Below are 18,964 nucleotides of genomic sequence, written 5' to 3'. Positions count from 1 at the left end.
TGAGCATGTTTAAAGGGTGATAAATCATTGTTAATAAGCATTGCTCTAACAATTTGTTACATATAAAATGCAATTTTTAAAAGAGCCTTCTATCTGAAGCCCGCAGTTTATTTTGTTTCCTCTTTTGCTTTCAATTATTTAGTGTGTTATATTAAATAATTTTAATTTGACTCAATTAGGTAAGTTGAACGCTGCCCCTTGAGAGAGATAAATTCTGTTTTCTGGCACTGCCTGTGATAAACAAAATCTCAACATGTTTAATGCTGTGCCGTTTTGCAGACATAGTCTTTTGAGCCTTGGTGATAAAAAGACAATTCTGTTCCAATTTATTTCAAGGCCATAGTAATGCCTATTTTTTTCCCATACATCTGGAATACCACCCCCTTCTCAGCAGAAAGAGCAAACACTCCAGACTAGCAAATATAAACATTTTCTCAGCAATTTGCATCCTCACCTTTCATATCTTTAATTCTCAGTGGAAAACATCAGAACAAAACAAAAAAGAAATGATAAAAAGTATGATGAAAAACAGTCGACAGTTTATATGATGATGAAATTTTTCTATACCATTTTCAAAACCACACAGTCTTTCCCCTCTACATTCTTACTGAACATCTCCGTTTTTAATTTTGTGAAAGGATATATGAATTTTAATATTAAATGTAACTGGTCAATTATAGTTAGCAGATAAAACAATGAATAGAGTCTTGTGATTTCTTTCAGAAACATTACTGCGTTTTCAGGATTTTCATTTCAAAAATTATTGTCACAAAGTGTAAGAAGAAAGGCTGTTACTTTTTATCATGCCTATTTCTCTACTATTCAATAGGCTGCTATGTGCATAAATTACTTATGTAAAAATGGAACAGAAAAATTGTTTTAGAAAGAATTTGCCTGAACGGGCTAGGTATGTTCCTCAAGATTCTTTGGTTCTTTGGTGGTGGTAGTGGTGGTGGTTGTTTTGGGATGTGGGAGTGAGAGGCAGAGGGGAAAAAAATCAGATTAAATATTAGAAGCTGCAAGACCAAAATAATTCACCTTGTAAAAATCCAGACTAAATCCGGCTTGGCAGTAACCCTGGCCTTCCGGATCAGCATTGCCTAGAATGATCAAAACACATAAACATTAGGACACCGTCATTCCCAAGATATTTTTTAATAACCAATTCAGGATATTATTTTCTCTAGAGCCTTCTAAATTAAAAATTATCAGTATATGTTTTATGTTTATTTTAAAAATGTATTCCAAGTAATTTATTAAACATATTTCCATCTATTTCCTTACCCTAAACAGCATTGTGATTCTCTAGTGATATCAACAGGAATAACAGCCCTTTTGGCTATTATATTTGGTTTTATGACTTATGGTCATTTGAAGAAATAAAATCTCTATCTTTGAGTATGTTCCAAATTTCCCATGAGGCAATAACGTGTCTCTCCTTTGCCCCCTTGTGCTGAGTGAAGGGAGATAGGTCTGTCATTCCTAACATGTACACCTTGAGGAATAAGGAGCAGTACAAGATGACCTTTGTGGATGCCATCTTCTGGGCCACCAGTAAGGATTTCTGTTGTTTTATGCTCTTTGATAGGAAGTTAGTTTTAAATTATCCTATTATGACTGGGCGCGGTGGCTGACACCGGTAATACCAGTACTTTGGGAAGCTGAGGTGGGTGGATTGCCTGAGCTCAGGAGTTCACTATCAGCCTGGGCAACATGGTGAAACCCTGTCTCTACTAAAATACAAAAAATTAGCCCAGCATGGTGGTGGGCGCCTGTAGTCCCAGCTACTCGGGAAGCTGAGGCAGGGGAATCGCCTGAACCCGGGAGGCAGAGATTGCAGTGAACTGAGATTGCCCCATTGTATTCCAGCCTGGGTGACGGAGTGAGACTCTGTCTCAATCAATCAATTCTATTATAATAAGCTAGGTAAATCGAGAAATTGTGTTTCTGGTCACAGTCTCACCTGAACATTGCAGTGCTAGCGTTCACAAAAGAGAAAATTCTAGTAGTGGCTTATCTTGCTTTCCCTCCTGTATGACTCACTAACTCAATGTCCCATAGTATCTCATGGTACAGTTGTAAACTATAGGCAGGCCAACATGACGATTTCAAGGCTGTTGTTATCAAAAGTCTCTTGGGCATTAGGACCAGGAATTTACTACTTGGACCTTTTACTTTAAAAGAGTTTCTACAAATTCTCACATGCCTAAAATAGCCAAAATGTAGTGAATGTCGTAGAGGGAATCTCAGTCCAGCATAGTTAGATTTGGACATGTAAACAATGATTCCTTTCTTATCAAGGATATTCCTTAATGGAAACGGAACTAAGAGGATGGGAAAGGAAATAGTGACAGCTGGGCATGCGCCTGTTTAGAATCTTTTTGAAATGGAACTGGCCTTTCCAGCTTCCCTTAGAGTGTCTTCTGGTGTTTTCTTTCCTTTGGTCATTATTTAGCTAATTTTAGCACTGGCATCATTAATTTTTTCCAGATGCTGTCTTTATTTTTAAAAACACATTTTGACCTCATGCACTGTATTTTAACAAAATTTGCTCCTTACTTTACAGCTATATTTCATGATTTATGGTTAAGAATCCTATAAAGTTATCTAAAGCTCATCTCTATAATCTGGAATGTCTGAGTGCCAATTTTCTAGAAGCTTATATGCATAAATATTTATATGCATCCAGAAATATATATGAATACATGAGATATTACTCTGAACATATATGTGTTCATATACTGCTATTATATGTATTTTTCTATGCCTACACCTTTTAACAAGTCCCTTTTAAATTCAACACTGACTTTTTATTAAGATTGCAAATTATTCAAAAGGGAAGAAACATGACCAATCTTTGAAATTATTTTGCTTTAAAACAGGGGGCTGTAAAAAATTAAGAGAAAACATTCATTTTTTAATAAAATTCACTGAGGAAAACAATCAGCTCCAAATGTTTATTTTAAGTGGCAATCATAATAGAGTGTGAGGTTCTTTCCATTGCAAAGTCATTTTTTTTCTTGTTGAATCATAATTCATGAGAGCCGAAGGAATCTTTCTTTCTGGGACTTGAGAGCATCTGCGTACTTGATAATTATGTCCTAGCGTGAACTCAGGAATCCAAGGAAGCATGTGGATGATTTGCTACTATTTGTTGACATCTTATCCAACAAATGGAAGGGTGTATGTGAACCATCCCCACCTGAATTCTGAATGACTGTAAGAACCATAGGCATATCATCCATATGAATGAGCAGGTAATGGCTAATAGTATCAGCAAGTGGGTTTGTGGTGTAAAATTAACATGAAGTGCTTCTTTGCATTCTCTTTTGAAAATAATATTGCTGATGTTTCCTGTTCTGAGATATTGACCATATGCTCATGAACAAGCTGGCTTTGTGTTCATGATCTGTGAACTTCTTGGCCAGAACGGGGAGTCTCCTTCTTGGATGATGTGAGTAAGAAGAAGTATCCATAGGAATAGCGAGACCAGGAGGATGTGAAAACTGTGGCTATAAACCAGAGAGGAAAGAATTCATGGCAATTTATTGAGCTGTTCTGCAACTCAACATGTGCTCCCTTTTATCTTTGCGGAGCTATTATTTTATTTAGGAAAATAAACTAGTATCCTGTGTCCATGTAGCTTAAGATGCAATCGTACATTAATTTACATTTTTAGAGAATGGTTCAAACTCACTCTGAAACTTCTCCCTCAGAAGTCTATGCTTCATGTGTTGTATTTTGATTGAGTCCTCACATCTCATGCAGGTAGTCAGGCAAGAAGGCAGAACAAGGAGTGACTAGATTTATAAATGATTATCCTTGATGGCAGTAGGAAGAATATCCTACATTAGCAAGGCAAAAGTCATGTGAGGGATAGGCTCATCTTTTTAGTTACAGTTATTTGCTGTTTGTTAACAAGCTAGCTGGTCTGTGAGCATATGGTCAATATCACAGAACAGGAACATGGGTAAATCATGGAGTATAGGACGTGGATAGGTGTAAACAAGGATGAAACAAAGTTCAGTAATGAATCTCTCACTACCATTAATTTTCTAAATATACTTTGGATATCCTTTGTTATTGCTTGTGAGATTTTATCTTTAGCGTAACAATGCTGACCTCTTAATAAACCCAAGAGCACGGCACTTTGAATGGAACATGACACAGACTATGCCTCATATTGGTTGCTGCCTGAGTCTGGGGAGTTTCTCTCCTTTCTACTCCAATAATCATTTATTCCCTTTTCTAAAATACTCCTCCTCCCTTGGATTCCCCAGCACAGGTCTCTCCCTCCTTTCTTGTCTTGCTGTATTTTCAGTAGCACTTATCACTGCCTGACATTGTATCATAAACACATTTATTTACATGTTTATTGTCTAGAGCCAGTTCCTTGAACAGAGGGCTTTTTTCCTCTTGTTTTTTGCTGTATTCCCTAAACACAGAAGAGTTAGTGCTCAATGTGTGTTTTTTTTTTTAAAGAAATCCTGCATTGAATAAATACTTGAGTCCCATGGTCTACAAAGAACCCCTACTTTAAAGCTATTTAAAATAAAATCCTTGTTCCATGGACTATCCATTCAGCTGACATTTGGTGTAATGTGAAGAAGTGTCTGATTTACTTCAATATTTTTAAACAGAAAAGCAATAATCCCCTCCTTGTTAAAAATCCTTACCAAAAGCCATAAGAGTTAAAATGTTCAAAGCAGATATGGTGGCACATGCCTGTAATCCCAGCACTTTGGGAGGCCAAGGTGGATGAATCACTTAAGCTCAGGAGCTCATGATCAGCCTGAACAACATGGCAAAAACCCCTCTCTACAAAAAATACAAAAATTAGCTAGGCATGGTGGCATATGCCTGTGGTCCCAGTTACTTGGGAGGCTGAGGTGGGAGGATTTCTTGAGCCCAGGAAGTCCAGGCCACATTAATCCATGATCACACCATTGCTTTCCAGCCTGGGTGACAGAGTAAGATCCTGTCTCCAAAAAAAGAAAAAAGGTTTACGCCCAGTTCTTTAGGTTTCTAAATCTCAGCGGCCTCTTTGTTAACCCTCTAATATCACTATTCTTTCTCTTCATTTATTTATGCCATTCGATCATTATCTTGCCTACATTAATCAGTGGTGTTTTGAGCTTACCTGCACTCCTGTCTACAATAGAAAAGCACTTGAGCTAATGTCAGTTTCAAGGAATAAAAGTCACTTACTGTTCCGGCAAGGAGAGAACTCGGCGTAGGCGCTGAAGTTCTGGATTGCTACATAACAGGTGCCAACCGGATCCTTTTCTGGTGTTGGCTTAAGAGTTCTCCAGTGATACAAAGGAGCACAGGCCTAGGAAACATGAAAGATAAAAAAGCACATTTTTGATGTAGGTTTCTCATACTATAGTTTTATTTGAATTATTGGTATAACAAACTGTTAAATTATTGGGTGAATTAATTGGCCTCTAGCATGCTAATGAATACGTTGGTCATCAGAGGTAATTAAATTTCCAAAGCTAATTTTTAATGTTACTATACTGTAGAATTGGTGAAAATTAAATATGTGCAAAAAAATGAGTTTTCTCTTTGATTTTTTTTTTTTTTTTTTTGGAGACAAGGTCTTGCTCTGTCACCCAGGCTGGAGTGCAGAGGCATGATCGCAGCTCACTGTAGCCACAACCTCCTGGGCTCAAGTGATCCTCTTTCCTGAGCCTCCCAAGTAGCTGGAACCACAAGCACACACTACCATGCCTGGCTAACTTTTGTTTTGTTTTGTTTTTTTGTAGAGACAGAGTCTCACTATGTTGCTCCGACTGGCCTCAAACTCCTGGGCTTAAGTGATCTCCTGTCTCAGCCTCCCAAAGTGCTGGAATTACAGGCATGAACCACAGTGCCTAGGTCCCATGGAATTTTAAATTGTTATTTTTTTGCTTCCCAAAGCAAGCAGAAAATAATTCCTAAAAGCAAATAACTTGTATTTCTTTTCTTTTTTTTTTTATTGGACCTACATAAAAGCAAATGATCATGGAAACAGTGAATTAATCAGTGCGATGTCTTATGAGAACAGGTTCCTTTCTGTGTCTAATTATTGCTTTTAAAAGATGACTTTCAAATCAAAGGATGCAAACAAGCTAGTAAACCTGTTTTCTGACACCTCCTAGTTTACCGCTGAAGTCGCATCCTAGGAATTTTAAACAGAGACTTTCATCTGGACGCGCTACTCCATTTTCACAGTGTTTTTGGCTTGGTTTTCATGTCATGGTTTTTATTCATGGCAAAACTGAAAGTAAAAGCATTTTCTGCCTGTTTTAGCAATTTTATCAGGGATGATCAAAAAGTCAGTAAGAGAGCATGTTAATGAGCTACAAGCATTTTCAAGGCATTAAACCCCACAGGTGAAGTAATTCAAGTCTTTGGCCCTCCTTGTTATGGAGAAATTTATTGCGATAAACTCCAAAGACGTCAGACACTCTTTCTGAAAGAGGAGAGTTATCCAAATCATTCTGTAAACGCCCTTTCCATTCTAAGGTGGCAAAAAAACAAAGGGTTAGAAATGAAATGTCCCATGCTTCTTTCCAGCTAACATACAGGGTGGTAAATAATGCTGCATATTGTACAAATATCTGCTCATACTTTGGAACCTGTTGTGGAATTGATTTAACTTCCTACAGCACTTAACATATAAAGGTTTGCGTATAAAACCTGCTTGCTAGATGTGTAACATGTTGAATTAAATGCATGCCTGTCAGAAGCTGAAACATAATTTTACAATACCAAATGATTATGCATTTGTTGTTTTCTTTGCTGTTATGATTTATAACTTGTCATATCAGAAACTGATTTAATGCCTCATCCATGCCTTTTAATTTTCAGAATGTTGTTTTAGAGAAAATAGGACAGAGTTTATGTCATTTCTATGACACCTTTTTTGGGAATACATCATGGTGAAAAGAGAACTGCTTCTAAATTAGTTTGCCTAAAATCAGGAATATTATTGGCAAAAATGAATTTAAACAACAGCAAGAAAAACATGAAATCATCTGGCTCCTTTTTCTGAAGTTTAGATTCTTTTTTTTTTTTTTTTTTTAGCAGAAGTTTAGATTCTAAAGAGCACTGTATGGACTGATAGAAAATCCTCTTCAAGTAAATGAAATCACATTTTGTTAGGAATGAGGGAGGAAATAGACATGTACAAAACATTAGCATTGTTTGAACTTCTGTTTTGCTTACCTGAGTCTTCTGTAAGTATTGTACCCCATTCTCCAGATACTCATCTGGCAAGACAGAATCCTAGAACCCAGAGCTGCTAGCCTGCCTTCTAATTTGATAGTATCACACTTAATTCCAGAGAAGTGAAAAAAGATCCCAATTTGAAAGTAGTCTATGCTTCCAAACGTGTCCTTGGTAATTTGGCCCAATGTATAAGTACTTTTAGTAAAGATAACTCCTAGTCAAATAAATTAGACTTCTACAACTTCAGTTGTTTGGTTTTGCCTCTCTGTGTATTGCAAAGTCTTGGCCAATACCCCAAAACTTTCTAACTCATCTAGGTTACCCAAGGTATCTGGTTCATAAATTCAATGTAAGGTACAGATGGGGAAGCACAGGGAAATCTAAGTCGTGAAGCATTCACCTGTGTAGCTTGATCTGATCCAACTGGCCTCACCTTCTGTTTCACCAAAAGGCATTTCATGCCATGAAAATTCTCTCCAGCGTTTGCCTGATGTTAGCTCTAAAAAGTTACTCTTTTTCAGTCTGCTCAGTTTCACATTGATGTGAAACATACTGATGTGATATATTTAGGCTTTGACCCAAACCTGATATGTATACTCATGGTATCTGGGTATACAAAATGATACTTCTGGAGGCAGCATTTTGCAGTTATAAAAATTATGTCATATAGGAGATAATTTAAGTGTTCATTCTGCTAAGTTTCAGCACTCAAAGAAAAAGTTAGCTTGAAATACACTCTATATTATCCTATTTCCCATCATATATTTTAGAAAATGCAGGCATGCCGAAAATTAACCATTTTTTTTATGAACATGGTGCATTATTTTCATTTCCATTGTTTTGAGGGTTTCTACAATTATTGAGTAAATATGCAACTATTACATGTTACAGATAAAATTTCAAGACACAAAAAACTCAAAACAGCATCCAAAAGATTTTGTAAACCCCAAACAGTTATTACACGGAGTTAATTTTTCAACAATTCCCACCTTAAAGGTGTCATACTCCACCTTAAAAAGTTCTTACGAGGCCGTGGCTCTGCCTGTAATCCCAGCACTTCTGGGAGGCCAAGGTGGGCAGATCACAAGGTCACAAGTTCAAGACCAGCCTGACCTATATGGTGAACCCCATCTCTACTAAAAATTCAAAAATTAGCCGGGCATGGTGGTGCTCTCCTGTGGTCCCAGCTACTTGGGAGGCTGAGGCAGGAGAATAGCTTGAACCCAAGAGGTGGAGGTCGCAGTGAGCTAAGATCGTGCCACTGCAGTCCAGCCTGGGCGACAGAGCAAGATTTTGTCTCAAAAAAAAAAAACAAGTGCTTATGAATTCTGAAATGTGAAAAAATTATACTAATGCAAAGACAACTCTACAAAAACTATCTTGTAAATGCTGGATTTCTTAACTAGAGAGGGATATATATACTTTATACATTACCTGTTTTATGTCAAAATCTTTTTGGGGTTAACCACAGACTAAATAAAGCAAGGCATTTCCTTTAGATACTGATTCTTATTAAATCATAATTCCAGTAGGTTTTAACAAATCCTAAAAGCCAAAGTTATTGCTTTATTGTTGTAAGGAAATTAAAGCCAATAGGTTGAAACAGTCCCCCAAATGAAAAAAGACTTCCAGATTACTTTAATAGTCATTTGCTTCTCAATAACTTAGACAGGTATCATGGCTCAGAAGAACAAAATAATAGAATTATAATGTCATAGCGCTTTGAAGCTGAAAGAATATCTGTTTGGGAATGAGTGTTTTTACTTTCAAAAGTATTAATGAACTGAGAGAATCATGCAGTTAGCCATTTAAAAATTATTATGAAAGACAGCTTTTCTTTAGTTGTAGAAAGGATCAATGAAACCACAGCAGATTAACTTTTTAAGCATCCTTATGGGAATTTCAGTCCTATTTCTCTGCAGTAGCCCCTCAGCCAGTCTTAAGCAATACACTATTTTACTGCTTTAAGATTTAGCTTTTACTTTTGTTTCTTAGTTGTTTTGAAATATTTGAAAATAGTTGACTGCTTTTCTGGAAAACAGGGTTTATTTCCTAGAACTTTAAACACTAGTATACATTCTTTAGTTTTAAGCATTCAGTTTCTTTTAAAATGCCAGCAGGCTTATCGTTGAAAGTCTAATATGTTCGTATAGGAAAGAGCTTTCTTAAACATGAGCTTGAAAACATTCCAGTGCACACCACACTCCGAAGCAGGAACACAGGTCCACAGTTCATACTCACCACCACTTTTCCTTTGTGTGCTTTCACTGTTGCTCCAAACCACTGATTGGATTTAAACTCGATAGGTTCTTTGGTTCCATTAACTCTAATCTTTCTGTTGTCTGACAAAGAAGATATGAGTAGTTAGTAATTTGTGTAAAATAGCAGCCAATTAAAACACATAATTTGCACATCAAAAATATTTGAACGAATACCAATCCTTCTCAAACTATTCCAAAGAAATTGAAGAACGGCTGGGTATGGTGGCTCACATCTGTAATGCCAGCACTTTGGGAAGCTGAGGCGGGAAGGATCATTTGAGTCCAGGAGTTCAAGACCAGCCTGGGCAACATGGTTAAACCCTGTCTCTGTCAAAAAATACCAAAAAACAAAAATAAAAAATAGCTGGGCATGGTGGCTTGTGCCTGTAATCCCAGCTACTCAGGAGGCTGAGATGAGAGAATCACTTGAATCCAGGAGGTGGAGGTTGCAGTGAGCTGAGATCGTGTCCCTACACTCCAGTCTGGGCAACAAAGTAAGACTCTGTCTCAATAAATAAATGAATAAATAAATAAATAAATAAAACAAAACATTGAAGAAAAGGAAATAATTCAAGGGCCAGCATTACCCTGATACCAAAACCAGACAAGGGCATTACAAGAAAAGAAAATTACAGGTTAATATCCCCAATAAACATGAATGCAAAAATCTTCAACAAATTACTAGCAACCCAAATTCAACAGCACGTTAAAAGGATCATCGGCCGTGTTCAAGTGAGGTTTATCCCTGGAATGCAAGGATAGATCAACATAGAAATCAATGAATGTGCTACCCTATGTTAGTAGGATATGGAATCATCTTAGGTGTCTTTCAATAGATGAATAAAGAAAATGTGGTATGTATATGGTGGAACACAATGTAGTTTTAAAAATAAATCCTCAGCTGGGTGCGGTGGCTCACCCCTGTAATCTCAGCACTTTGGGAGGCTGAGGCAGGCAGATCACGAGGTCAGGAGTTCGAAACCAGCCTGGCCAACATGGTGAAACCCCATCTCTACTAAAAATACAAAAATTAGCCAGGTGCAGTGGTAGGCGCCTGTAATTCCAGCTACTTGGGAGGCTGAGATAGGAGAATCACTTGAATCTGGCAGGCAGAAGTTGCAGTGAGCCAAGGTCGCACTATTGCATGCCAGCCTGGCGCTAAAGAGAGACTCCGTCTCAATAAACAAAACAAAACAAAAAAAGAAATCCTCTCATTTGCCACAACATGGAGGAACATGAGGATATCATGCTAAGTCACAAATAATTTTGTGCCCGAAACAAGCTAGGCACAAAACCACAAATACTACATGAACTCACTTATGTGTGGAATCTAAAAAAGTCAAATTCATAGAAGCAGAGAGTAGAATGGTAGTTACCAGGGGCTGGCGAGGGCAGGAGGGATTGGGGAGAAGTTTGTCAAAAGGTGCGAAGTTTCAGTTGGGATGAAAAAATTATGGAGATTTATTGTACAGAGAGATGACCTAGAGAATAGTTTTTAAATATTCTTAATATGCACAAACATATGCACAAAAGGCAACCATGCTGGGTGGTGAGTATGTTTATTAGCTTGATTTAATCATTTCACAATGTTTAAACAGATCAAAACATTTCACTGTAAACCATAAATACATACAGTTTTTTCGAGACAGGGTCTCACACTGTTGCCCAGGCTAGAATGCAGTGACATGATCACAGTACACTGCAGCCTCAACTCTCCTGGGCTCAGGTGACCCTCCCACCTCAGCCTCCTGAGTAGCTAGAAATACAGGTACATGCCACCATGCTAGACTTTTTTTTTTTGGTAGAGATCAGGTTTTGCTATGTTGCCCAGGTTGGTCTTGAACTCTTGAACTCAAGCAATCCTCCCGCCTTGGCCTCTCAAAGGGCTGGGATTACAAGTGTGAGCCATTGTAACCAGGCTTTTACAATTTTTGTCAATTAAAAAAAAAACTTGAGCATCAATTTTCATATAAAGGGGGATTTCTCTTTGATTATGTCTAAGTTACAGCGTGACTCCCATTAGATAAATATAACATGAATATATGCATTCATTAAATTTCACAACTTAAAAGAAGCATTTTCTTAAGATTTGCATTTCAGAGGTAAATGTCTTGCAAATTTAGTGTAGACTATGTATCCCTGAATCTACACTTCAGTTATTGGTTTCATATTGAAGACCATACATTTATAACTGCTCTAAATATTTCCAAATCTTTCCCGATAGTAAAACACATGAGATTCTGCCCACTCTGAAGAACAGAGGCTTCTCAGCCTGTGTTAGCAGGAACCAGCATGAAGGACTCCAAAGTCCTGATTTCTAACTGAGTAACAGATGTCTACACAGCCACAGTAGATAACACCCCAACACAATTATACATATACTTTGTAGATGTCAGCATGAGGGGGGCCATCTGGGTAGAAATTCAACCCAATTATAACACACTTCAGGTCTTAATAAAAGCATACATCTTGGCCAGGTGCAGTGGCTCATGCCTGTAATTCCAGCACTTTGGGAGACCAAGGCAGGTGGATCACTTGAGGCCAGGAGTTTGAGACCAGCCTGACCAACATGGTGAAACATAGTCTCTATTAGAAATACAAAAATTAGCTGGGCGTCGTAGTGCACATCTGTAGTCTCAGCTACTCAGGAGGCTAAGACATGAGAATTTCTTGAACCTCATGAAATGGAGGTTGCAGTGAGCTGAGATTGTGGCACTGCACTCTAGCCTGGACAACAGAGTGAGACTCTGTCTCAAAAAAATAAAATAGAAAAATAAAGCATGCATCTTTCCACTGTTGAGTTCACATTCAACTTATTTCACACGTGGTTCTAATTGCATAGTTTTAACTAGAGCTCTATCAGTAATAGCTAATGAATTTCTGTAGATATTTGTATTAGGGCATCTTATTTGTGCTTCCTGTGGTATGCACTTTTTCTTCCTTGACCTTATAAAAATACATTACAAAATAAACTTTTTGTTCCTATTAAATGAGGCCAAAATAAACATGTAATTAAACTTTTAATTGAGTTTACTTATGATTACAGACTGTTTAAAGAATAAATTGTACATATTCAATCTTAGCCTAAAATTTACATTTTGACATGCTAGTAGAAAATCGTGAATTTTTCTTTTAAAAATCTTATGTTTTTGATGTTTCCAGATGTTTTTAAAAAACGAGTTCTGGAAATCCTCACCCAAAGTGCACATGACTAACCAAGCATTATAGCTCTTACAGTGTATAGCTTAAACTGGAAAATATTGGCATTTCTATTTATGTCTAGGCAGTGTGGAAGATTGCCATCACTGACTAGGTGACTATGAACAATTTATTTCATCTTTTGCAGTTTCCGATTTCTTCCATAAAATGAGGCTGAGAATAGCTTCCCCTTTTCCTCCTGCACGGGCCGTCATAAAGTCACGAAGATTCCATGAGATCAGTGAACATGAAAGTTATTTGTAAATTGGGAAGTCATACAACAGAAATCTTGTAGCGATACACCTGAAGGTCCATAGGTTTAAAAAAAAATCTCTTAAATAGAGAGAGCTTAAGATAGTTTAAGATAATTTAAGTCTGTGTTTTGGTATCATGTCTTGGTATCACCAGGTTAAGGTATCCCTCCCTAAGCTAAGGTGTTGATGTTGTGCTACAGAAGTCTTGTAGCAATACGACTACATGAAGGCCTGTGGCTTTAAGATATCTATATTTTAAAAAATCTATCTATATATTATAGATATAAAATATAGAGACATCTGTCTATATTATCGATATGAAATATATCTATATATCTATACAATATATATCTATATTTATATCTATTTACAAAATATATCTATAATATATAAAATATATCTATAAAATATAATATATAAAAATAGATACATATTATTACATATATTACATATAATATTACATATACTATATTATAATATAATTATAATATATAATATAGTAAATATATTTATGTGTATATATTGTATAAGATATAATAATATATAATTATATAATATATATGAGATCTAATATATAATTATATAACATAATATTATATCTATCATATATCTATTTTATATGTGTGTCTTAGGAACCTAGAAATTCAACCTAGGTCCAAGAATTCAAAAGAACCTCCAGACACACAAGTATAATATGTTGTTAGTAGTGACTTATGGCACTCAGGAATGAATTATGACACCTCACAACACTGTCAAGTGGCTTTGATTACATACAGGGAGAAAGTGCTAGAGTGGTCTTGAAATTACCTGTAAACTGTGAAAAAGTCATGAAAAGAAGACCAGGGCCTCAAAAATTCAAACAGAGTTCAAGGAGATCCCAAAAGGACTTCAGAAAAGCCAGTTTCAGTGAGGAAGGAAATGAATTCCTGGGAAAAAAGAAGCCAGCTCTGAACAGGATCTTCCCTTTAGTTGTTAAAATGATGTGATTTCACCTGTGTGATTCCTGAGATATCTTTTCTGCCATTATGGGGTGAACTGTGTAATAACTGGCTTGCAAGTGTCAACTGTGCCATTTTCAGCAATATGTTTCTTCTTGACCAAGGGTACAAATGAACGGACTTCATTAATTTCACACCCAATCCAGGGATTATGACAGAGTCATAATCCACAGTCCCAGGTCTCTGTGTACTGAGATGAGTTTTGAATCTCTCATTGATCTTTGCAGTCAACAAATCACCTTTCCAAAATTCTGTTTTATCTTTTTAATAAATGCTCTGACTTTGAATCTAACATTGTAATTTAATAAAATTTCAAATAAGTAAGATGTATGGGGGTTGATTGCAAAGGTAAGCTTTCCCTAATTTCTTACTTTCCTTTTCTGACCACGGCTCTTTCGTGCCAAATAAGCTGACACAGTGCTCAGGACTATGTCATCCTAGTGCTCAATGAACCTTTGATGCATGGAGGATGTTTTTGATTTCATTTGATCTGACCTTTAGTGAAAACTACTTCCAAGTAGTGTCTGTGAATACTCAGCACTATGTCAGCCCTTTAAGTCTCGTCTCTCTGTGGCAAGGACTGAAGGTATGGAAAATACATTTCCCAGACTTTCTAATGAGCAGGATTCTAAATGAATGAGAGGCTCAGGAGAGATTTGAGAAGAGGGAAGGAAAGAGAAGCCATTATTTTCTGGTGACAGCCACAGGAAGCACGTGGGCATGAGCGGTGACAGATGTGATGTTCTTCCAGCAGCTCCAAAATATCCTCCTGACAATCACCTCTTCAGTCCTTTGGACAGCAGAAATCAAGTCCTGTGATCCCTGAACTTCCAGATTCCTTGATCTGCAGGGAGCAACCTTCCGGACTTTCACACCCTATCCTTGCCAATGTCCGTGAAAGCCTCCCAGACTCTATGTGAAATTCCTTCCTAGTTGTAATACTCAATGTGCTTTCTGTTTTCCTAACCAAACCCGCTGAGTGACATGGGGCAACACATTTAGGGTAGGGCCACATGTCCTCTGAAGCAGAAGGAAGGCATTGGGTTACCCGGGGAGCACTGTCAACCCCACAGAACTCAGAAGGACCAGTGGTTCCAGGAGAGGATAAAGCCCATGAGTTACACAAGCAAGTCTCTCAGCATATCACAAACTATGGCGAAAGCAAAGGCAAAAGCTCGGAAAAGCTTTTACAGCGACTGCATACCACGTCAAGTTTTCTAAGTGGCAGGAGCCAATTAACAAAGCTAATAAAAACCAAAGTGAGAACTTTTCAAGAAAAGGAGCAATATATGTAATATGTAAGAGTCCCCAAATCAATGAGAAAAAGAGTAAAATTCAATAGAAAACAGTTTCTAAGGATCTGAACAGGCATTAAGGGTAAAAACAATTAGCCTGAAAATTCAGGGAGACAACCTGAGCGTCAAAGCAATAATAACTTACCACTGTCACTTACCAATCTGGCCCCAAATTAATAAAATTTCTCTACTTTGAGACAATACTTTGATGCTGAAATTTGGAACAGCCGTTTGGCAGCATGTATCCAAATTTTAAATGTATGTTTCTTTCTGATCAGAATCTGTTGGTATTTTGTTCAGTGGAAATAATAACACAAACAGTGGCTCACGCCTATAATCCCAGCACTTTGGGGGACCAAGGCAGGAGGATTGTTTGAGGCAGGAATTCAAGGCTGCAAAGAGCTGTGATAACACCACTGCACTCCAGCCTGGACAACATGGCAAAATCCCATCTCTTACCAAAAAATGAAAAACAAAAAACAATTAACCAGGTATGGTAGCCCATGCCTGAGGTGGGAGGATCACTTGAGTCTGGGAGGTTGAGGGTGAAGTAAGCCAGGATTGTGCCACTGTACTCCAGTCTAAGTGACAGAGTAAGAGTACCCTGTCTCTAAAGTCTCAGAGTAAGTGCTTTCTTGCCTCTAAAACACACACACACACACACACACACACACACACACACACACACACACAATATGAAAATATTGCAACACTGTTTGACACCAAAAACTGGAACAACTTAAATTTGTTTACAAACAAGGGACTGACAAAGAAATGTCTGCTCTCTATAAGTTAGACTAAGATTCAACTGTTAAACACATATAACAGATCTGTATGCGCTGATACAGAATAATGAGATCACACTGACACAGAATAGCGATTCACAAGCATTATGGTACCTTTTGACACCTGTCCTCCGTTCTATTCCTCGTCTCTCCTCCCCCTCCAGAGGTTGCCACTATCATGAATTAAATGTATATGTTTCCGGCCTTTTGAAAAATATGCCATGAATAGTATAGGGCTGTAGTCTACAGTGATTTTCCTGTAAAGGACTAGATAAATGTTTTAGGCTTTGCAAACTGTAATCTTTGTCACAGCTACTCAATTCTGCTCTGTAACACAAGTAGCTAGTAGACAATATATAAAAGAATCAGCTTGAGCTTGGCTGTGTTTCAATAGAATTTCATGTAGGTACACAGAAATCTAATTGAATTTTATATAACTTTTATATGTCATAAAATATTATTCTTAAAAACCATTTCTCCAGCCATATAAAAATGTAAAAACTACTCTCAGCGTATAGGCTGTGCACACACAGATGTTTAGTTGTAGTTTGCCAACAATTGATAGAGTAGTCTTTGGTACAGTCTTAACGAACTAAGGAAAAACAGTATTATATTTTCTTTTTTTTTCTCATTAAACTCTTTTTAATGGGCCTCAAAATTCTGTAACAAATTTTTGGTCATGTTTTTTCCATTAAAAAGTACTGATTTTAAAAACTAATATCTTAAAACTGCCACACACAAAAAAGAAAACCTTTTCACAACATCCACACCAACATCTTTTTTTTCTTTATAGCCATTCTTGGAGGAGTGAGATAGTATCACACTGTGGCTTTGGTTTGCATTTCCCTGGTAATTAGTGACGTTGAGGATTTTTACATATGCTTCTTGGCCATTTGTATATCTTCTTTTGAGAATTGTCTATTCATGTCCTTAACCCACTTTTTGATGGTATTGCTTGTTTTTTTCTTGCTGATTTGTTTGAATTCTTTGTAGATTCTCAATATCAGTCCTTTGTCGAATTGTGAATAATTTATCCCGCTCTGTGGGTTTTCTGTTAACTCTGCTGATTATTTCTTTTGCTGTGCAGACGTTTTCCAGTTTAATTAAGTCCCAGCTATCTATCTTTGTTTTGGTTGCATTTGTTTTTGGGTTCTTGATTATAAAGTCTTTGCCTAAGAAAAACTGGCATTTGGCCAGACACAGTGGCTCATGTCTGTAATCCCAGCACTTTGGGAGGCCAGCAGGCAGATCACCTGAGGTCAGCCTTGCCAACATGGCGAAAGCCTGTCTCTGCTAAAAATACGAAAATTAGCTGGGCATGGTGGCGCATGCCTGTAGTCCCAGCTGCTCAGGAGGCTGAGGCAGGAGAATCGCTTGAACCCTGGAGGCAGAGGTTGCAGTGAGCTGAGATCATGCCACTGTACTACAGCCTGGAAGAAAGAGTGAGACTGTGTCTGAAAAAAAAAATGGCATTATATTTTCTGTACTTAGCAGTGTGTACTTGTGTTTTACCCTCAGTTTTATGTTTGTGAGAAATATCCATGAATAGATGGATGGCTAGCTAGCTAGATACATAGTTACATAGAAACATAGATGAGTGATGGGTAGAAAAGTAGTTGATAAATAGATACATAGATCAGTCTAGCTCATTCTTTTTAACTCCTGTATAGTATTGCATCCTACTGCATAATAGTCTACATTTTATTTATCCATTCCATTTACATATGAAAATTTATGTTTCTTTCCAGTTCTCCCTCTTCTACTCTGGCTCTGACCATTCATCTATACCCACTTCCATGTGCCTATGTGCGAAGGTTTCTCTCTGGCACCCACGCTAGGAATGACATTGCTGGGTCATAGAGAATGATCATATTCATTTGATCAGACATGCCAACTGATCTCCAAAGTAGCTACAATTTTATGCCCACTAGCAGTGCAGGAGAAAGGTATTCTCAACTTTTGTTATTACAGGAGGACTTGTGAATATTTTCCAGTCTAGATGACCATGGAATGGTACCTCATTTTGTTTTCATTTGCATTTTTCTGACTTTTAGTAAGGCTGGTCATCTTTTCATGTTTGCGGATCATTCACATTTTTCTTCTGTGAAGTGCCAGTTTATATTATTGGCTCATTTTCTTGGTTAGTTATTAGTTTTATTCATTAGTAATTCAATATTTTGGCTATTGATTCTCTTTCCCATACAAATGTTGCAAGTATCATCTTCCAATTTTTTTATATTCTTTTAACTTTGTTAATTGGGATTATTGTTCATCTGGAATTCATTCTTGTTTATAAAGTGGCAGAGACACACTTCTTATTCCAATATGAAAAGCCACTTGCCCCCACAGCACTTGTGGAACAATCCGTCTCTTCTCAGTGATTTGTAGTTCCACCTCTGCAGCAATAAATCCTGACTTGGTCCGGGGGGCCAACACTGCCTGGCCCCTGCTTGATTCTCCATTCTCAGTCCTTCCTGTCTTCCCATGCTCCTCCACCTGCAGACACACCAACTTCCTGTCCTTTGAACACACCCCGCGTTTTCAGTCTTGCCATTGCATTTACTCTTCCTGGAATGCTCTTCCCACAGTGTTCTACTTGGCTGCCTTCGTCTCATTACTCAGGTTTTAGCTCCAGAACTACATCCCCAGAGACCAATTCCCTGAGCCACCAGTTCTGTCTACTTATTGTCATTCGCTCTCCGATTATCCCTTTGCATTCTCTTCATAGTGCTTACCGCTGTCTGAGATTATCTTATTTACATGCTTACTGCAATAGCATACAATACTATACAGAAGTTAAAATTCTCTCTTTCTTTCCTTCTGCCTTCCTTCCTCTTTCTCTCTCTTTCTTTCTTTGTTTCCCTCCTTCCTTCCCTCCTTCCCTCCTTCCCTCCTTCCCTCCTTCCCTCCTTCCCTCCTTCCCTCCTTCCCTCCTTCCCTCCTTCCCTCCTTCCCTCC

The 18,964-nt window shown here is 37.6% G+C and overlaps 1 protein-coding gene across 1 annotated transcript in view; it reads right to left on the bottom strand.

Annotated features, from left to right (window-relative positions):
- ITGA8 (integrin subunit alpha 8) overlaps positions 1–18,964 on the bottom strand; it is a 187,320-nt gene that overhangs the window by 144,196 nt on the left and 24,160 nt on the right. The window contains exons 3-5 of the mRNA XM_037739048.1: positions 9,457–9,557; positions 5,209–5,332; positions 1,039–1,100 (exon numbers count right to left, since the gene is read on the bottom strand). Of these exons, the coding sequence (XP_037594976.1) occupies positions 1,039–1,100; positions 5,209–5,332; positions 9,457–9,557 (287 nt within the window). The remainder of the gene's footprint in view (positions 1–1,038; positions 1,101–5,208; positions 5,333–9,456; positions 9,558–18,964) is intronic.

The sequence above is a fragment of the Cebus imitator genome, unplaced genomic scaffold, assembly GCF_001604975.1.
Source record: "Cebus imitator isolate Cc_AM_T3 unplaced genomic scaffold, Cebus_imitator-1.0 Scaffold61, whole genome shotgun sequence".
NCBI lineage: Eukaryota > Metazoa > Chordata > Mammalia > Primates > Cebidae > Cebus > Cebus imitator.
Note: the sequence above shows the minus strand (reverse complement) of the source record. Positions and strands in the feature narration are given on the sequence as shown.